At 65.4% G+C, this 20,976-nt stretch overlaps 3 protein-coding genes across 4 annotated transcripts; all 3 read right to left on the reverse strand.

Moving 5' to 3' along the window:
* Positions 1–863: 863 nt before the first annotated feature.
* Positions 864–941, reverse strand: LDBPK_131490 (EF hand-like protein; the record flags this gene model as incomplete). The annotated part of the gene is made up of 1 exon (XM_003859311.1): positions 864–941. One exon carries the CDS (start codon positions 939–941, stop codon positions 864–866), a length of 78 nt encoding a protein of 25 aa, XP_003859359.1.
* Positions 942–2,238: 1,297 nt separating this feature from the next.
* On the reverse strand, positions 2,239–2,943 carry LDBPK_131500 (programmed cell death 6 protein-like protein; the record flags this gene model as incomplete). The annotated part of the gene is made up of 1 exon (XM_003859312.1): positions 2,239–2,943. One exon carries the CDS (start codon positions 2,941–2,943, stop codon positions 2,239–2,241), a length of 705 nt encoding a protein of 234 aa, XP_003859360.1.
* Positions 2,944–3,923: 980 nt separating this feature from the next.
* Positions 3,924–20,870, reverse strand: LDBPK_131510 (hypothetical protein, conserved; the record flags this gene model as incomplete). 2 transcript variants are annotated; one of them, XM_024473454.1, is made up of 1 exon in its annotated part: positions 3,924–20,870. In XM_024473454.1, the coding sequence occupies one exon, from the start codon at positions 20,868–20,870 to the stop codon at positions 3,924–3,926; it is 16,947 nt and encodes a 5,648-aa protein (XP_024329226.1). Both variants share the same exon structure in this region, with proteins under 2 accessions (XP_024329226.1, XP_003859361.1).
* Between the last annotated feature and the right edge of the window lie 106 nt (positions 20,871–20,976).

A 20,976-nucleotide genomic window follows, 5' to 3' on the forward strand; every position in this document is an offset into this window, starting at 1 on the left:
GTGTACACATAAACGTATGGGCATAGATGCTCCTTCTTCGTCTTTGGCTTGCTTCTCTACTTGGCTAGAGTAGTTGCAGAAGAGAATGCGAAGAGCGGGGGGAGGGAGTGTTGTCAGCAGCAGGCACCGTTTCGTCGAGGCGCAAACCCGCCTCCGCGCCCCTTTCACAGCACAAAGACACACACACACATAGAGAGGGGGAGGGCAGGGAAGAAAGGGGGGGGGGGCGCGCCATGCGCGCATGAGTACGCTCACACACAGAGAGAGAAATGTAGAAGACCGGCGCAGCCACGTACACCGCGTTACCAGATCGTTGCCACTGTGCCGAGGAAGGTGTCGAAGTTAAAGAGCACCTGGCCGCTGCGGTCTCGATCACAGTAGGCGAACGCGTCGCGCGCTTGCGCCATAAAGATAGAGAGCTCGATGTAGTCGTCGAAGCCGAGCGAGCCGCGGTGCTGTCGGTCAAACTTGCGCATGACAGCCTGCAAAGTCTGCTCGCTGAGGACGAAGCCACTGAGCCGGAAGGCCTCGAGCGTCTCTCTACTGTCGAGACGTCCGTCACCGCTGGTGTCGCGTTGGCGGAAGCCTTGCTGCATCGCGGCAATGAACTCGTGGAGGTGGGCAAACTCCTCCATGGTGATGGTGCCACTGCGGTCGAGGTCGTAGCGGGCTAGCAACTTCTCGGTCGTGCCAAGGCTAAACCGGAAGCCGGCGCTGGAGAGGGCAGCGTTTAGCTCGGCCACATCGATGCGACCATTATGGTCACTGTCCACCGCCTCGAACCAACTGACTAACTCTGGTGGCGCTCGATTCTGCGGCGGCGCGTACGCGCCACCGCCAAGGGAGCCGGCAGTGGCGGGTTGCTACCCGCCGTACATCGGATTCGCCCTGTAGCCCTGACGGGCTTGGGGGTACCCGTAGCCTGGGTAGATATCCGCCATTGTAGAAGTGGAGTAGACGGGTGGGGCGACGTGGAGGAGGAAGGAGGGGATGGGGGCGACAGCGCGCGCGTGTGGGCTTCCGTGTGAGGAGGGCGAGGCGGGGGGAGAGGAGGGGGAGTTGGACTGGCAAGAGAGGTAAAGCGCCGATGCGTGCGGCGGTGCAGACAGCAGTTGCACGAATGGAGCTGCAAGCGTAGCCTCATCTTCTGTGTGTGCGTGTGGGTGTGTGTCTGTGCCGAGGAGGGTGGGGGCGGGGCGGGGGGAAAATGTGCGGAAGAAAGGCGAAAAAGGGAAGGGGCACTCCGCCGCGTCAACTACTCGCAAAGTACACTCACCCACCAACCACGTGCGCGCTCTCACGCCAGTGTAGACAGTGCCACAAGCGGTGCGGTGGCAACGGAGCGTTCATCGAACACCGGTCCCTCATCGATTTCGCTCTTGCACGGAGGGGTCGAGGGAGTGGACTGGTGTGCTCGTGCTCCATGTAAGGCGCAACGCGCGTGCTGCGTTTCCCGTTGCTCACCTAGCATGTATGCGCGTCAGCTAGTTCGTTTTCTGTTGGCGGCTGTGCTTGTGTATTTCGTGCGTTCGGTGTCAATGGTCCCTATCTGCTGCCGCCGGCCCGCCTTCCCTCTTCCCATGCTATTCCGCACGAAACAGTCCGTTGGCGAATGCGTCGGTGTGTCTCCTGCCCACAAAGGTCCGTCACCCGCAACGAATGCACGGCCGCATCCCTTTCGAGCCCCACTCGCGACCCCCCTTCCCTCCTCCCACCACCACCCCCACCACACGGAGAGAGTGCGTGAGGAGAGACGGAGAAGGAGGCAAATCGGTAACGAGATTCCCACAAACGCGAAGGGCAACAAGAAAGGGAAAAGGGAGAGCAGAAGAGGTAAGGGGGAGGAGGGGGCTTGTGCAGAGGTGCGATCCCGTGCGCGTGCACGAGTTAATGCGCGCGTGCCTGCGACAGGGAGAGAGGGAAGAGGAGGGAGGCAAGCGAGAGGGGCTGGTCAGACTCGGCTGCCCATCACACAAAAGATGGAAGAGGACAACGAAAGGAAACACACAGTGCGGAGGAGATGCCGCACTCCAATAGCACAAAAAAAAAAAGAAAAGCGAAGCGCCAAGGGGAGAGCGCCCACAATCTCGACCCGACCAACACGTCAGACACACAGACACAGAAAGAGAGAGAGCGGCGGAGAGCCAGAGGAATGCCCTTACCTCCTCCTCCCTTCGTCCCTCCCCTCCCCTCCCCGCCGTGACTCACCCACTCGCAACTCCGGCGGGCTTCACTGGCCTACAGGATGGAGACGCTACCACCGATGAAGGTGTCAAAGGTGAATGTGACCTGCCCCGTGCGTTCGCGGTCGTAAAAGGCGAAGACGTTGCGCACCCTACAAATGAAGATGGATAGCTCGACGTAATCATCGAAGCCGAGGCTGCCGCGGCGCTGCCGGTCAAACTTGCGCATCAAGGCCTGGAACGTCTGCTCCGAGACTTGATAGCCGCTCGAGACGAGGGCGGCGCGCACTTCGTTGCTGTCGAGCCGACCATCGCCGCTGGAGTCGCGCTTGCGGAAGCCCTCCCTCATGCTCAAAATGAAATGATGGAGATCTTTGAACTCGTTGAAGGTGATCTCGCCGCTATGGTTTTTATCGTACATGTGCAGCAACTTCTCCGTCGTGGCGAGGCTGAACGGCACGCCGGCGGACGACAGGGCCGCGTTCAGCTCCGGTACGCTGATGGCGCCGCTGCCATCCGTATCGACCGCGCGGAACCACTCCATGAGCTCTTGGTTGTCGTTCATGTGCCGAGCTGAAGGGGCGTACACGCCGGTGGAGGTCGGCATCGGTGGCTGTGCGCCGCCGTAGGCGCTTTGGGCGTTGTACGGCAGCGGCGTCGTCACAGGCGGGTGGCCGTGGGCCCCTGCCACCGCAGGAGGCTGGCCGTATTGCGTGGGCGGCTGAGTGTAGCCGGGGTTTGCGTTATACGGGTATGCCATGGTGATGCGAACGCGGACTAGACGAGATGCAAGCGACAAGGGAGCTGCTCGTGGACGAAGAGGAAAGAGAAGGAGAGAGGATGGGCGGGAGGGAGGACAAGAGCGAGAACATGAAGAGCACAGAAAGGGGGTGAGGGCGGGGCGAGGGACGGCGTATAGAAGCAGCACCAATGCACACGCCTCAATGCACCCCCGCATACGTTAGAGAAGCCGACAACTACTCATCGCGTTCGCGCAGGTGTGCACGTACACGTCTGTATGTACGCTACGTGCATCACGGGCGAGTTCGCGCTTGAGTCTTGTTCTCGTGTTGAGTGCGCACGTTGGTGGATAGGTTGGCCGCGCCCTCCTGGGGAAACCGAGTTGGGGGGGGGGGGCGGCGGCGGTGGTGGTGATGGTGGTGTTCGTGTAATGGGATAGGGGTACAAACGAAAGGAGCATGAAGATGCTGCGGATGATGTGGGATAAGAGGGGAGTAGGGGAAGGTGGAGGAGAGGGCGCCAGGCACTTCAGCCGCGTCCTGTCCTCTAGGGTTGTGTTTAACGTCGTTTGTTTCGTGAGAAGGGTGCGGGATGCGAGGCAGCGTCATGCAAGCAACACGGCCGTCTCTTCTCTCTTCATGCTTCTCGTGCACGCAATGGCGGATGGCGAGTGCGCGTGATTCTGGTGCGCGACACAATCGGAAAAACCACGCACACCCACACCCACACCCCCACACACACATGAATGAAAACTCTACATCCTTAGATACACGCGAGCGGCAGGGCGACGGCGGGGGGGGGCCGAGGGCAGCCAAAGTGGCAAAGGTGCCGCCACTTCATGGAGAGAGAGGGGGACCACATCCGGCGGCTCATCGCTCGCCGACGCCCCACGGCTCCTTCTCTGCCAGAGGTGGGGCGGCTGAACAGACAAGCATTCCCCCCCCCCACCACCACCACCATCCCTCCACATACGTGGCAGCTGATCCGCACCGTTACGCCTCACCGGAGATGAGAGAAGTCCTCGAAGAGGTCGTCCTCGTCGCTGCTGACGCGGGCCAGGCTGGGACCGACTTCTTGCTGCGCCACGTCCGTGTCGTGCACGCGGAAGTCCGCATCAATATCGACACACTGCTCAATCGCAAACAGAAGCTTCTGCGCCATGACCGACGTGGAGCTGTAGCAGGGCAGACGCAGCCAGTAGAAGCACGTCGAGGCTTGCGGCAAGCGCGTGTCGTCACAGAGGGAGAAGTCAATGCCGTCCTCGACCATCCCGTCGCCCCCCTTCGACTCCTGCTGTCGGCACCGCTCCTGCATGCCGAGCGGCGAGAGCAGTGAGGCTGGCGCGTGAGACTGCCCCCCGCTGCCGCTGCCCCGGACCGGCTGTAGTTGACCTGGCTGCAGGGCAGGCGGCGGCACCATGCGCGACACCGCCTGGGGTGGAGGAGGCGTGAAGCCGAGCTGCGGCGGTGACGGCGGCAGTGTATTGCTTCCGGTGTTGCTGCTGGGGCGGCTCTGCGCGAGCGTGTTGTGGCGCACAAAAGAGGTGCCGCACCGCTGTTCGCTGCTCGGCGGCGGCTGCGGCGTCATCACTGCCGTTGTCGTGTCGTGCGAAGGGGAAGTGACCACGCGTTGCCGACGATGTGGAGAGGCAGACTGCAGCGACGGTGCTGCTCGGTCCGGCGTTATAGGTGGGATGGGCGCCACACGTGGCGCGTCGTCTGGCATGATCTTCAGATGCATCCCGGGCGGCAGGCGCTCTCGCCCGCTGACGAAGCGCATGAAGAGGGCGCGCTGGTGCCGCGTGAATCCGCGGAGGACGCTACGGAGAAACCTAACGCGGACGTCGGTGGGGGACAGCCCCTCGTACCGGGCCGCGTCCAGCAGCGCATCCGGGTCGTAGTCGCACTGCCCGCACACGAGCTCCTCCAGTTCGTACCACTTGAGCCCCGATACGCTGCACAGCGGCACCACCTCGTGGAAGCCCTGCTGCAGCGCGCGGAGCTGCGCCGCCCCTGTGCGGTGCAGCTTATGCTCTCGCACAAGGTGTGTGTAGAGGTCGGCGCTGGCGACCGTGACCGGGATCTGCTCCCCGCCCGGCACGAGCTCTTCCACTACGCCGGCGTCATTCAGAAGCGAAAACCCGCGAGGGCAGAGCTCGGCGAGCTCCTCGTCACGCACGGCGTCGTCGCCGTCGCCGCTGCCTCCGAGAGCCCCCCTCGGCGACGGAAAACCAGCCAGCTGCTCCACATAGCCGAGCGCGTTCAGCGTGGCCATGTCAATGCGGGCCATGTCTGTGTCGTCCGCCGCCTCCCCCACCAGGTACTTCCAGAGTGCGCTGGACAGGTAGAGCGAAAGCGGCTCTCCACCACGCAGGCAGCCGCCCATCAGTCGTCCTATAAAGCGGTACATGTGCAGCTCCAGCGGTGGCGCGCAGAGCGGGTTGACGACGTAGCTGTCCCGCACCTCCCCAAGTTCGCTGGCCATGTTGGCGCTGGGCAAGAAGAGGGCGAGGGAGGTACTCATCAGCTCCGCAGACATCTGCGTGAGGCACTCGCGATATGGGCCGCCAACGTCATCGGCGCCTTCGCCATAGAAGGAGACGGTCCACAGCTTCTTGCTCGTGATGAAGAACTCAGGAGGCTTGCTGGCGAGCAGCTGGTACACCTGGCCGAAAAGGCTGTCGCGAAGCCGGCGCACGGCGGAGGCGGTGCTGTCCCGCACCACTGTCAGTGCCTTGCGCCGGTTCACGCTGAGTCGCACCGCGTTGCCTGCACCGTTCGAGGCGTCCAGCGACCACTGCAGCGCTCGCAGCGACGCCCACGGCGGGGCATACCGCTGGCACGCCCGCAGCGTCTCCTGCAGCTCGCTGAAGGCCCAGCTGCTGCCCAACGGCGCGTTTTCGACTGTCACCGGCAGAGCGGCAGGGTGGGCGAATGGGTAGAGGAGGGTGGAGAGGTGCCCAAAGAGAAGCAGGGCCATCAAGTGCGGTTGCAGCGTGGCCGCATCGAGGCCGCTGGCAGTGCAGAGGTCGCGCTGCTGATGCCTCTGCGAGACGGCGCGGCTCGGCGTGACGGCGTTGACATCCAGGTCGCGAGGAGGCGCAACCGATGCGTTTGGGTTTTCAAGGCTCTGCGCTGCACCGTGAACACCGTAGAGGGACGGCATCGTGTAGCTGCGCAGGCTGGTGGGGTGCAGCTCTTGCACCTTACTCGCGTAGTAAAGCAGCTTCTGCAGCGCCACGGCGTCCACCGGCTTGTATAGCCTCTCCTCCTTTGTCGGCTGCCTGGCGGCGTCCCCCCTGTCGTGGAGTGGGTGCATGCGAAAACGGGCGGCGGCCTCACCATCGGGCACGACGATCATCTCCACCAACGCGTCGTGTACCGCGCTGGCACCTCCAAGTGCCCGGAAGTCGCCACCATTCGTCGGTGGAAAGAGAAGCTCCTCTTCGTTCCACAGACACACGAGCGACGACTTGGGCTCCAGAAGAATGGCCGGCACCAGCCCGTGCGTCTCGCTCATGCACACATCGCGGAAGAGCGCCGTCGCAGTTGCGTCTTGGGTGGAAGTCGCGGATGCAGCGGCAGTGGCTTCGAAGGGCTCCGAGTTGCCGCGCGTGCCACTCAGCCCAGCGACATTGCCACTCAGCCCAGCGACATTGCCACCTCCCCGCCCACCACCCCCGACGGCGCCGCTCCCGTGTGCCGCCTTCAGGAACTCGCCGTTGACGCTGAAGCTCACTGTGCCGGCCTCGCAGTCAAGCAGGCACCCGACGACGTCGCCGCACTTCCATACGCGACGGGCAAGGCTGACCTGGTGCTTGTTGTGCCGTGCGATCATGCGGCCGGCATCGAAAACCCACGAAGGCCCGTCTCCCCAGAGCTGCACGCGACTCGGCGAGGTTGGGGAGGCGATGGCCGCATCCCTGTTGCTCGCTGAACCGCCGGGAGCGCCGCCACCGGCGCTGCCGATGAGCCCCGCCAGGCCGGCGCCTCCTCTCCCACCACTGCCCTGCTCCTCAAGCGACTTGCACGCGTGCCAGCCGACGCTGAAAGTCGGTTCCGTCGGCAGCACCACCTCGAAGTACCAGCGGCCCGATGTGACGGCCACGCTGCCGAAGAGAAGGCTCGCCGCGTCGTCCGTCTTGCACTCGCGCGACGTGACGAGCTTCGCGTTGGAGTCCGAGGACAGGAGGACGACATCCAGCGGGCCTTGGCGACCCTGCGTGAAGCGTGTCAGGTGCTGGCCCACCAGCGGAATGACAGGGCTGGGAAGAAGAAGACGGGCAGGCTGTCCAGCGCGGGTCGCGGCTGCTACGGTGGCCGAGGCAAGGGGTGCGCTGACCTCATCCGCCAGAACCACCTTCCACACCCGGCACGCCTCCTCGTTGATGTAGATAGACAAGTCCACCGGGAGACACCCCGGCGGCGGCGTGCTGGCGAAACCCGTGGCGCCAAAGTTTACCTCGCAGCTGGCCTCCCCTGTGCACGTGATGACGGGGAAGACGGCGACCCGCGCGGCGCGCTGCTCTTCCGAGAGGAAGGTATCGCTGAACTCGGAGACGAGACGGCCGTTGTGCAGGCAGCACAGCTTGTTTTGGCGCAAGTCCAGCACAAAGCCAATGACGTCGTCCATCTTCCACCGCGTACGGGGGCTCGACTCCACCGCGTAGCCACGGCAGAGCCGCATGGCACGGCCTCCGTCGAAACCCCACGACTCACCGTCGCTGCCCAGGAACCCGTCTCGCCCCTCTGCGTGCGCACCGCTGCCGGTGGCGCTGCTGCTGCTGTGTGTTGGCACGCACCGCTCCGTCGCAACTCCAACGAGGATGTTGGAGGGCAGCTTGTTGCCCCCGGCCAGCGTGGCAGCGGTGTGCTCGGCGCGGCTAATGTTCGCCACGTAGACCTCCCAGTAGAACATGCCGGTTGTCAAGCCGACAGTGCTACGCACGGTCGTTACACTGCGTGCGGCTCCGTCGCGCGCTGCGAACGGGTTCTGCTCCTCGCCATGCTCCTTACCCGCGCAGGTGGCGCGCACCACCCAGAGCCCGTTGCCCTTGCGTGACACGCCGCTTGGATACGGTCTGCGAGGGTATTTTTGCGTTGGTTGCGGGTGCTGGTCGTGGCTCTCCGTCGCCGAGGAAAAGGGCGACGAAGATCTGATGCCCGCTGGCCCAGTTGATGCTGGCTGCATGGAGACCAGCTCCACCACAAGCGGCGGTGCTTGCGAGCTATCACCGCTGCTCGCCGCCGCGGTGGAGGCGCTGCTGCCGCCGTTGAGAGGGCCCTCCTCACCCGCGTGGCTGCCGTCGCTCGGCTCCGGCTCCGGGCTTTCCGTGGTTCCATGCCCGGTCGTCGACGACCCTGCGATCGCCACCGAGGCGTCGAGCGAGTCCACGTGTGGCATCTCCATGTTTGGCGTGGCTCCCTGCAGCTGGTAGCGGTTCGAGCTCGACGAGTGAGGCGCCAAGAAGAGAGCGCGAAAGGCGCTGCTGCCTGCGGTGGTAGCGGTCGCCCCCTCCTCGGCGGCCCCATCGCGTCTCCCGCCATTCGGAAGCGCGGTTTGCACGCCCTTGCCTGTGCTGCCGGCACAAGCGGCGCTTTTGTGCCTCCTCCTCTTCGCATCGGCCAACTGCGATGGCCGGTACACGACGGCGCGCTGCCACATCCCCCACAGACGGCGCCAGCGGCCCTGGAGTTGCTCCACGTAGCTTCGGCCGGTCCAGGCGCAGTCGGCGTGCACGGCGCTCACCAGCAACCCCAGCAGGCTCTGAACGTACGGGCTGTAGGTGCCAGTTGACAACGACACAAAAGAACCAATGTCGGAGTCGCTGTTCACGTGCTGGATGATGCTGCAGAGCGGGGTGTTCAGGTGTGACATCGCCATGGCGAGGGGCACTTGGTCGTACGGCTGCACCTCTGGCATGTCCCGCCAGAGCCGCATCATCGCCGTCAGGATATGCACAAAGTGCACGCAGTCGTCCTCGCTCGAGCGGGCGCTGCTCTGCTGAATGAGGGAGACCACGACGCGGGCATCGAGCAGACACGCGGCTGCGCGCTCGGCAATGGAGGAGCCGGCGCTGCCGTTACCGCGCCGATGGCCCTGGCCGCTCGCGCCAGCGAGGCTGCGCAGGGCGTCACACACCGCCTTCACCATCGCGTGCAGAATGGCGGGCTTGAGCGACTTGGTTGTAACGGTGACGATCGAGGAGGAGGGCATGCTGCCAGGACTGCAGGGCTTGCCGCCCGCCGCCAGCCGATGAGATGTGGAGGTAGGCACGCTGCGCAGGAACGCCCAGGGGGTCTCCGTGGCCGTCAAGGTGCACAACGGCCAGCCACCCTGCCCGTCCGGGTACTTGGCAATGACGCTCTTCAGCTCCACGTCCTTGTACACGGTGGCCTGCTCCATGTTGCGGTACTTCGCGTCAAAGGTCAGCACACCAGCGCCGCCATTGGTGAAGGCGAGCGGGAGAACGACGGGTTGAGTAATAGCAGCAGAAGCGGAGGCCGCCTGGCCTGGCGGCGGCACCTCAATCACGAAGATCTCACCGTCATCTCTTCGCAACTGTCGCAGCACGTAGGCCGTGTCGGCGACGAGCCCGCACAGCTGTGATGCAGCTGGCGCTGCCGTCGCGCCGGAGCCGCCAACGACCCTGGCGACCACCGAGGACTTGTCTGTCTTCTCTTCCTCCTCCGGCACCGCCGCCGCCAGCACGGCCACTAGGCGCTGCACGACGGCGTGTATGAGGCGCTCGTGCGCGTTGGGCAGGTAGCCGCTGTCGTGGAGCTGGAACAGGCGGTTCAACTGATGCGGCACCTTCTGAGCCGGGTCGAGCACTTGGCGAGGATCGAAGGCCATGGCACTTCGCGCAGCAATGGCGGAGGCGGAGGAGGTCACGGATGTGTCTGCGAGGCAGTGCAGGGCGTAGGCAGGGCTCGTGCCAACTTCCAGCGCCGTCACTGTCGCGTAGCGCGCCGCTAACGTCAGCAGCGACCACAGCACATCCCCACCGAAGCGCTCATAGTAGAAGGAGGAGAGCGAGTCGACAAAGGCAGCCATGGCGACGCGCGGCACGCGGATGCTGCTCGCCAGTGGCGCCGTCACTCCGTCGAGCACGCCGCCGGAGTTGAGTTCAATCGACGGGTAGAAGCCGAGCGGCAGTGGCTCTGCTGCCCACCGCACGCTACCAGAGAGCACCCCGCGGAACTGCTTCTGGCTGTCCGCCGACTCGACGACGGCGCCGGTGCCCTCCTTGAGATCGAGGTAGCACACATTCTCGTGCAGGCCGATCGACTGCAGCGCCCGGTCGCGAGCGACCAGCTCCGCGACGACGCGGAGAGACGTCCGCAACACGGAGGTGCTCCACAGTCGCAGTCCCCCAATCAGCGCCATCGGCCCATCTACCTCGCGAGGCGGCGCAGACGACATTCCGGTTTCCGCACGCCCGAGGACGACCTTGCGGATGGCACCCTCTCGTCGCAGAAGCGCCTCTGCGCACCGACCGACACCAGCCGCGCCACCCCACTCCACAGACGTCATCTCGCCGTTGCGGGAGAGAGCCAGGCTCTGTGCGTTGCACATGACGGAAACATGCATGCAGTGGTACCAGTCCTCGCGGCGCAGCGTGCGCCTCGCGCTGCAGCGCAGCGCCTCCTTGCCGTCTGGTGCGCCGACGGTGGAGGGAGGGAGGCGCACGACGACGTTGAGGCTGCTCTCTTGGACACTCAACTGCAGAAAAGGAAAGAGGCCCGCATCGGATGACGCCGCCGCCACCGCTCCACTGCTGCCGCCGTCTGCGGACGTGTACAGCGTCAAGAGCGGAAACTCCAGCGCTGTGTTGCCGCCGGCGGCGGCCAGCTGCGGCTTCGGCCACGAGCACGGCACACTCAGCGCGTCACCCATGGCGGGGTACATATCGCCGTCACTAAGCAGCACCGCCAGCTCGATCGCGAAGCCGTCCTCCCAGACGGGGAAGTGCACGCCGGCGCGTGACGGTGTGATCTCAACAGCAGCCGGCACGGACGGCTGCCCCACAACACCACTCCGCGCAGCCCCACAAGGTGGCACATCGTGTGCAGGCCACATGGGAAAGGACAGGAACATCGGTGCCCCGCTTCCCACCTCCGTGCGCGGTGGGATGCGCGCCGTCGTAGTGGTAAGACTCGAGCCACCGCGGAGGATGTTTGCCACCGACGCGCATGTCGTCCGCATCGGCTGCTGCGAGGGGGCGCCGCTAATCGCGGCCCCACCGTAGGCACCGCCAAACACTCCCAAGCTGCGCGCGAGACGTGAGAGGCCGTACTCGTTCGAGTCCCGCAGGAAGCCGCTCGAGCATGCGGCGGTGGCGCTGGATTGGGGAAAGCCAGAGAGGAAGGTGGCCGGGTATCCTACCGAGGGCCCGGGCGACACGCTGCGGAGGCTCTCCAGCAGAGCCTCGCTCACTCCGGGCAACGTCTGGTGTTGCGTGGACACGGGCGAGCCGAACGGGGATCGCGACCCGGCGCTGGCACGACTGATTTCAGTGGCGGAGACAGCCGCCAGGGCAGCAGCGAGCGAGGGCGCCCCTGCTCCGCCTGTTGCGGCCGCACCGGCGACGCTGCTCGCCAAGCCGCCCGCATTGTCTGTGTTGTCCGGCGGGGCGCAGATGCGATCAGCTGTGGCCTCGGCAGCCCGCACCGCCACCAAGGCGCCGAACTCTCTGAGCGCCTTCAACGGGAATGGAAGCCGCACCACGCCCTGCAGTGCGTACTGTCGAATGGGCTTCATCGCGCCGCACTGTATGAGCTGCCGCCCCAGATCCGGCCGCGCGCGCGCCACGCCGGCTGTGAGGTGGAAGAGAGTAATGAAGTAGGTCAGCTCGAATCCTGTGAAGCCGGCGGCCGTGTCCAGCTTTTCATTCAACAGCGGTACACAGAGGCGGAGCGCTGGGGCGAGGAAGTCCTCGACCAGCCCCGCGTACGATGGCACCACGATGGCGTTCTCCCAGGCTGGCAAGAAGAGCTGGTTTGGCGACAGCTGCACCTCCCCTCTATTCCCGCTGTGCCCTGTTGCATCCGTCGGTACGACAACCACCCCGCGCAACTTCTCGCCCTCAGCGGCGGTAGCCGCCGTCCTGAGTAAGAAGTGGCTGGAGCCGCGAATGGGCCGCCCGCACTGGGCTGAGGACGGCGTGCCGGCCTTGGTCGGCATGCCACCGGGCCCCACCGACGTCGGCGCCATTGCCTCCACGTCCACCACACACGCAGTGACGGCCTGATAGCCGTCCTTCTCGTCCAGGAAGGTAACGGACGCTCCGGGCGAGGTCGGGGGGACCAGCAGCTGACCACCCAGTATCGCCGACCACACGTACAGGTGGACAGCATGCACCTCGCGGCCCCGGGCCGGGGTATTAGTGGAGAAGTTGCTGCTCGTGCCTGCAGCACCGTCGTCTGCGCCGGTCAATGTCGGTTTACCTGCTGCGCCAACCATCTCGCCCCCACCGCTGCGACTGCTAAGCACGGACGCTGCGTAAGCGTGGACAACATCCTGGTAGGATGACGCGAAGCCGCGCAACTCCGCGGCCCACGCTGGCTGATGCAGAAGTCGGCGGAAGGCCAGCAGTACGTGCTGAGTCGTGCGACTCATCCCGGTCGTGGCCAAGGCGTACACACTGAGGTCTAGCCATCTCTGCATGCACGGATGGCCGCCGTTCAGAGGCGAGGAGGCGGGCAACGACATCTTCGCGAACGCCGGCGACTCGTACATTTCTTGCCACACACCCGGTGCAACGGTGATGCCGCGGACAGCAGACGGCTGACACCGACACAGCAGCAGCGCCGCGACCCTGGCGCACGCCGCGGCGTCTCGCACGACGCACCCCACGCCGGCGTCGGCGCTCACCGCGCGCGCGTGGTACATGTCCAAGAAGACGAGCTCAAGCAGAGTCTCTGCGATGGTGGCGCACATCGTGCTCAAGGTGCAGCTGAGAAAGAGTGCCGTGCCGTCGCGGGCGCTAAGACTACAGTCGCCGCTGGTGTTTCGTGCGTTTGGTGCTCTGCCTGCTGTGGTGTGGCCCACCGGGGCAGAGACGCTGACGGACAACGAGGCCGAGCAGAGCGTCCCACTCACGACGGACAGGAAACTCAGCAGCAGGTCTACCTGGTCCTGCACCGTCACCAGCGGCTCCAGCACGGCAGCGTCGCTCGCCTGCGCTAGCAGCGTTGGCGTGTCTTTCACGGCTCGCGACAGCATGTCCCGGCACAGCCGCAGCTCCGTCTCCATCGCGCCAAGCATGTCAGCTAAGAACGTCATGACGGAGGTCTGTTCTACTCGCGACAAACTTGCAATGCGCTCGGGCGTCAGCATCGCCGTCGACTGGAGAGCCAAACTTTTGAAGCACTGCCACACCTTCGCCTGCATTGCCTCCACGGCAGTGTGCTGCAGGGCGGCGTCGCCGGTGCCGCCACTCATGAGCCCGGCAGAGCCGTGCGGTCCACCACCGCCGCCACCGGTACCGCCGGCCCGATTCAGCGTGAAGGCCGTCATCAGCGCGCTCTTGCTCGTGCGACGCGCCTGCTGAGCAGCGATAACCTTATCGCGATTCTGCCGCTCTGCGAGGTTGACGTGGCGCATCTCCACCGACCCAGCGCGCGAATCAGTCGCCGTCGCACCATCATCTGTCGGACTAGCACTGCTGTTGCTTGCCGTCATTGCGACTGCGACGGTAGAGGGTCGTCGCAGACCAAACGTGTCGCCGCTGCTGCGCATGCCTGACGTCACTTCTGCCGCTTCCTCGTCGTCGGCGCGCTTGACGGGCACGAAGAGGGTTACGTACGTCTCCATCATGGTCGGCACCACCCGCAGCTGCACAAAGAATGCAAAGTCACGCGGCCGCCAGCTGCGGTCGAGAAGACCGCACAGCACCGTTGCCGTGCTGGTCATGGAGAGTGGCGCACTGCCACCATCGCGCGTGGCACTGCCGCTAGCGCCCAGCTGGGCCGGCATTTCTTCCATTGACCAGCGCAGCAGGTCGAAGAGGGTGCGGCGAATGTGGTCAACGTGGGCGCTGCCACAGCCGCCGATGCCCTCTTCATAGTGCGTGTGCGCGCCGCGACCCTGTGCGCTGAGCAGCTGAGCGGCACTCTCGGCGCTGTGCGGGGCCCGCTGCACGAGCCGGAAGATGTGCTCGATGCCGGTACGCCTCAACGCAGCCAGCTCCTCGCGCTGTTGCAGAGCGGCGCGCAGAAGCTCCGCCGTAATCTGGCGAGAGAGTACCACGCTCGTGACGAGCTGCGTGGCCTCCTGCAGCGTCCAGCTCGGGTGCGAGGCGGCGTGCGCGCGGAAGCGCATTCGCCGTAGCTGGTACGAGCTCCACGCAGAGTGCAGTGCGCCCAAGGCGCTCGGTGCCATCGGCGCCGACGAGGACGGTGCCGAGGCTCCCGGAAGGAGCGGGGGGTGAGCCCATGCAGCCCTCCCAGACCCCAGCGAGCGACCAGCGGCGACACGCTCAGTCGGAATACAAAACAGGGCGTCCTCCACTGCCCACAGCTCGGTGCATGTCCGTGCCTGCAGTAGCACCTCGCAGCGACGCTGCAGCTCTGTCAGCGTCTGCCTCAGCGACTCTGGCCGACTCAATGAAGGAGGCAAGGACGAGGAGGGTGACGGAGGTCCACTGCTGCCATCGTCTTCGCCCTCCGCGCGTCGGCTTAGCAACTCGGTGCGAATTGGCCGCGAGAGCTTTCGCATGACTGCGCACATAAACTCCTCCACTTGCGTCGGCGGAAGGTGCTGCAGTGGTACGGCACTGAGGTGCAACGCCGCCGCCGCCATGGCGGTGATGAGAGGGCCCATGGCAGGATGTGACTTCGAGGCCAGAGGATCCAGCATCGTTTGCTTGGCAGTCCAGTACGCCGTGTTCTTGATCAGCTGCGAAACGAACTGCGCTCGGTGCTGAGGCGCAGCCGCTGCTATCGCGACGGTGCCGGGCCAGAGACCGCCCTCCAGAAGCGGGTGCTCCCAGACGCGGGCGAGCTCCTCGCCCACTGCGGTGTAGGCTGCGTCGTCAGCGGTGCTGCTGGACGGTGGCGCCCCTGTCGTGCTGCTCGTCGCTGTTGCCACAGACGGTGCGTGGCCAGTGAGCTGCGCCGTTTGCCGCTGCGTCGTTGGTGTTGTTGTGACGGACAAGAGGCCAAGTCGGCGCCGCACCGCGTCGGCCTTGACGCTGGCGGAGGACACGGCCGTGCTGTTGAAGAGAAATGCCGCGACCCACACAGAGGCGTAGAAGAGCGCCTCGCGCAGCGAGCACACGAGCCGTCGCGCAGAGATGGCGCCGCCACTGCCAGGAAGGACCGGGCTGCTGGCGTTCGTGGTGCTGGTGAAGATGTCAGTGCCGCTGTTGGGTCTCGTCAGCAACTCCACCCGCTCCAGCAGCGTCTCGCACAGCATAAGCAGGTGCTCGAGGCGTTTGAGGAACCACTCCGCGTCCTCGGCAGCGAGGACCAGCGGGATAGCGCTCAAGGCCGTGTGCAGTGGAGCGTTCACGAACGTTGGGGCCAGGCTTGACAGCATCGCTGACAGTGGCGCCCCGCTGTCGCCGCCGCCGCCGCCGCCCCGCTCTGCAGTCTTCGAGGTACTGCCTGTCGGCGGCTGCTGCGCCGGCTGTTGCACGCAAAGGCTTAAGCAGACTTCGGTGCCATCGAAAAGCGCGCTGTAGTAGGCCCGCACGCAAGGGTGGTAGGCGGCGGCCTGCGAGAAGCATAGTCGCTGAAGATCGAGCGCAGCGGCCGCAACGCTGTCCGGACCGCCAACACCTGCGCCGCCGCCGTTCACACCGCCGACGCCGCTTCCAGCGACCTCGTTCGCTGTCGCGCCGTTGCCGGAATTGCTACTGTCACCCTGGCCACCCCCGTCGCGGACGCGGGTGGCGTCGGCGACGCGGTTTGCTGCGCTGCCACCGCCACTGGCGTACATCAGCGTCAGCGCCACTTCCCACCGCGAGCCCTGACAGGCGCTGAGCAGCAGCAGCTGCAGCGAGGCGATGGCCTCCGACAGGGATGTCGCAAAGGACGCAAACTTGCGGACGGACCGTATCGCGGTGCTCGCATCCCACAGACGCTGCCACTGCACAGACGACTCCTCGAGAAGCGTGCGAAGGGTGCCACAGAGCTCCGTGAGGGATGCCGCGCTGCCCGGCCCCGCACTGTCGTCATCCACGCCGAGCAGAGGCGCCGCGGCGAGCACAGTGGTGAAACTCTGCGCCACTGCGTCAAGCAGCACTTCCATAGCCGGCACTCGCTCCTCCGCGGTGACGGAAGGCGGTGAGGCAACAGCGGCACCGCCGGCGGCCGTGGAGGCGCGAGGCGAGGAGGCGCCAGAGGAGGCGCGAAGCAGGTCCCTCAGGAGATGCGCGCGATGGCGGACGTCGGGCAAGAATAGCTCGACGCCCTCGATGGTGATGATGCGGGCGAGGGTCACGACATCCGGCGAGAGTGTGAGCCCATCCTCGTTGATGATGTCGCCGAGGAGGCCTAGCAGCGTGAAGCTGTCTGTTGAGAAGCCGTCGCCGTCGTCTGCACTACTACTGCCGGGGTGCCCAATCGCCGACCGCCGCGACCGCACCACCGACGCACTGGCGCGTCGTCGTAGCGAAGACGCGTGAAGCTCGCGCAGTAGCAGCGTCATTGTGGCCTTGGAGACGTGCGTTGGCGAGCTCTGCGATTCATCGGCCGCGTCGCCACCGTCGCGCTCCGTGCCCTCTCTCACCACTGTCAGCCCCAACGGCGTGGGGTGGAGGCCGAAGGCCCGCGCGCGGCGCACCAGCCGCAGTAAGACGCGCAGCGCTGCTGCCACCACCACCCACGACACGGAGCTCTTCAGCGCGACGGCGCGACGCGCGTTGTTCGATTTGACAACGCGAAAGTGCTCGCCCAAGATGAGCCGCACCTCCGTTACGCATCGACTCCCCACATCGTCCGCGAGGGGAGAGAAGAGTGTCTGATCGACGCCGGGCTCCGCCTCGGCGTGGAGGGCCAGAAGCTTCAGAAGCCACAACGCCACCGTGCCGTAGGTAACCACCGACGAAGGCTGTGCGACGAGTGCCGTGAAGGACGACAAGCGTGAGAGGGTCTGGGTGGCCTGTGACGCAGCCGCCTCGCTAGATCTCTGAGAGTCTGCCGTGTTGCGATCCATGCCGACAGGGTTGATCTCGCTCGTCGTCGTCGAGCCCAACGAGTCGCGCGGCTCCCCTTCCTCTGTGCCGTCGCCATCCTCGTCCCCTCCCTCGTTCGCCAGTGTGCTGAGGTTGTCCAGGCCCTCTTCATCCTCCATGAGAGGCAGGGGTGCCACGGCGAGCACCCGGTCGCGCGGTCGCTGCGGCGCTGCCCCGGGGCTGCCGAGCAGGGAGAGAAGGTAGGACGCCTCCTGCTCGCCCTTCACAAGACCGACATCCACCTCGAACAGCTCCCACAGCCTCCCCTGCGGGTCGGCGCGCATCATATGTCGCACCGGGCTGCGGCTTGTCAGGAAGAAGAGCGAGTGATGCGCGACGCCGGCAGCGAGGTCGAAGAACATGAGCACGTGGCCGCCCTCCCTAAGCGCATACGGGCCATCATCGCTGATGGGCGTCCTGACAATGAGCGCGTGTCGCGTGGCGCAGCAGGTGCTGATGGTGAGATTGCGCCACTCGTGCAGCCGCGCGCACACCGGTGTGACGTCCGGTGACGACGCGGCCGCCGGCGCAGCCGCACCTGATGCTGTTACTGTTGATGCAGCGGGCACACTTGCCGCAGCAGCGCTGCTACCGCCAAGCGCGCCTGAGCCGTAGCTGCGCCACGGGTGCGTATCGCACGCTTTGTGGGCCACGGCCCCGATGCAGACGGCGTGGCATGCCTTGACGTTGTGCACGTAGTTGAAGACGACGTTTCCGCTCTTCTCGTTGAAGAAGAGCTGCACCACAAGCCCCGGCTCGTCGCCGACGAGGGAGCGGCGGTAGTCACGACTAATCTCGCGAGCCGTGCGACCCAGCCGCCACACGCGCAAGCCCGTCAGCAAGCACGTGCAGTTCGCCCCCACCGTCCACCGCTGCTTTGGTGAGTCGAGTGACACGTGTGGACCCTGGCGGTTGCCGGCCACTTCCTCACCATCAAACAGGAGCCGCCATCGCCCGTTGAAGACGAGGCCGATGTGGAAGGGCCGGCTCTCCGCCGTGGGCGGCAGCGGCGCCGAGACAAGACACGAGCCGCGCATCTCGTGCCGATAGCCGCCGCGGATGCAGTACGCACCTTCCGACTTGATCAGCTCAATAAAGACTTCGCCGCTTGTGCTGCGGTCGCCGTGTTGGTATAGCGTTGCCGCGTCTTCCTTGTCGAGGAACTGCACCCATAGCTCCACCGTCACCTGCCCGCCCGCCACGGTCAAGTGCTCCTCTGGGCTGCCCAGATCAACAAGGCTGGGCTTGCGCAGCGCAAGGCATCGGTTCAGGCAGAGCCCCGCCGGGGCCGCGGCGGGGTGCAACGCACGTGCCCAGAGCGGCGCCGCAGTGAGCGAAGAAGCCGTTGCGGCGTTGTAGCAGTGCATCATAACGGTCCACTCTGCCGAGGTCGCTGTCGCGGCTGCAGCGGAGAGACTCTGACCAGCCGTGGAGCGGACCACCCCGCCGTTCGCCGCTGCGCTCGCCGGCGTGCCGGCTGCTGCCGCTGCACCGTTCAGCACACGCGCTGAAGGCGCCTGCTGCTGGTGGTCTTCGTAGACGACAAGGACGCGATCCTCTGTCGTGCTCACGAGCTGGGGGTGCGCGTTAAGCGTGCAGGGCCAGCTGCCGTGCATATCTGCCCAGCGCAGGACTTGGTGCGTGTCAAGCTGGAGCCCATAAACAACCAGCGCCACCTCGGCAGATGCCATGAGGTCTGTCAGCAGCAGTACACGGGTGTGCGTCACCGCCAAGCTGGACGAGGCTGCACCAACGCAGTACGCCGTTGGCTGCCTCGTCTCGACCACGAGAACGTATGGTGTGGCGGCGGAGGGGCCGTACTTGGTCAGTCCGTCTGCCGTGTGCACAAACAGCGTAGCACCGATGCCGTAGGCCACCGATAGCACCCTCGTCACGGGGTCCACTGGCGTGGCTATGAAAGCAGAGGGGTCTTCGCATGCGCGCTTCAGTGCTCGTCCAACGTCTGGCAAGGCCTGCTGCGGCGTGAGGCCGGCAGCATGCCGGTTCAACCAATGCACTAGAGGTGGCGAGAAGATACCGGATGACACGCGTAAGAGGTACCGCGACACGCGCAGCACTTCACTCACGAGGCCACGTTGCAGGGCCAGCACCACCGCCACCTCGAGCAGCGCCGACGTCAGCGGCGTAACAGCCGGGCCGTCACCGCCGCCGTCTTTACGCTTGCCAGCTGATGAGCCTGAACTAATGCCATTTGAGTTTGGCGCCGCTGTGGTAGGTGCTGCCTCAGCCACTTTGAGGGCAGATTCCACCAGCCTCACTATGTGGTCCACGGCAAGCTGCACCGTGTCCGGCGCCAGCGCCGAGCGCGCACCTCCGACACCGCCATGGTTGCCTCCACTGAAAGGGGAACCACGCGCACCGCCACCGCCGCCACTGCAGCCATTGCCACTGGCGCACCCGTCGTACTCCACCAGGGAGAAGATCGGCAGGGACAGCAGGTAGTCGCGGAAGCTGTGCACGAGTGAGACGGCCACCTCCTGCCCGCTCGACACGGCGCGAACAAACAAGTGCACGACAATGACGGCGCCGCAGTTCAGCGTGGCGTCGTAGCCAGCACTGTCAGCGAAGCGGAAGGCGCTGGCGCCACTGCTCGAGAGGCCTCCTGAGGTCGTGAGGGCTGATCCACCGCCGCTGCCGAGACTCGGCTCGCGCGCCGCCGAGTACAGGCGCTGCCGAAGGTACTCCGCTGTCACGTGAGGCGCAAGAAAACGGCTTTTCCCAGGCACCACCGCAGCGTACCGGCGAACCGCCGCGAAGGCGCGTGACAGCACTGTTAGGCGCGCCGCGGCTGCTTCCGAGGACGTGTACAAGCGCATTGCTCGCTGTTCGGCAAGCCGTGCAGCGGCAAGGGCGTCCGGGGAGGACGCCAGTGATGCTGCCGCGTTGCGTTTTTTGCCAGAAGCGTCAGGGGCGGAGATGGCCGGGTGGCCAGCGTCGCCGCCGCCCGCGGTGTCGGCCATCGCGCTGCTCCACTCCAGCGACGTGTGGTGTTGAAAGAGGTTGCTGAAGAGGTACGAGTTCAGCGGCAGCCGCTGCACCTCCGAAAAGCTAAGCGGCAAGAACGCCGGTGCAAACGGGAAGGCCTGGCGCTGCAGCCACGGCAGGTGCTGCTCGGCCGTTTCGCGGACGGCGTGGTGGTCGAAGCGAACGTGCTGGTGCCGGTAGTGGAGCGAGATGGCGGGAAACACCTCCATCGTCAGCCCGCTGAGCTCGCCGACGACCGTCTTGTCACCCACCCGCACGGTCATGACGGCGGCGTCGTAGTCGAGGGTGAGGACGACGCGGTCGCCGGTGCCAAAAGTCAGCACGCCGCCTCCGCTGTCGGTGCGACGCCAGTGGCCGTAAAACTTTCCGGCCCGGCTGAGGCACCAGCCGCCGCCCTGCGAAATAAATGTGTCGTACTTGGTGAAGTTCTTTGGCACGATGCCGAGCATGAGCCCGCTGCCATCGTTGCTCTCGCCGTGGTGCTCGATCTTGATGCCCCATTCGTGGATGCCGCGGCGAATACCCTCTGTTACCTGCAGTGTCACCCACCCCACGCTGGGCTTCAGCGCCGACGACTCCGCAATGACGGTGTCGCTGTGTGGGGTGGAGGAGTCGATGAGATAGTTCTTGCGGGGCGCCGAGCTCTTCTCCATGCGACTCTGCATCTGGTCCACAAAGCCCATGACGGAGCTGGGGTTGTGTATTTGGCTGTGCGCCCCGCTCGCCATGCGGACGTAGAGGGAGCTGAGTTGATCCATCCTTTTTGGGTTGCCGGACGAGGTCGACAGAGTGCCTCAGAGCAGCGCTGCTTCCGTGAGGTGAAAAAAAGACAAATTAAAAAAAAACGCGCGCTCACGCAGGCAC

Source organism: Leishmania donovani, chromosome 13 (assembly GCF_000227135.1).
Source record: "Leishmania donovani BPK282A1 complete genome, chromosome 13".
In the NCBI taxonomy this organism is placed as follows: domain Eukaryota; phylum Euglenozoa; class Kinetoplastea; order Trypanosomatida; family Trypanosomatidae; genus Leishmania; species Leishmania donovani.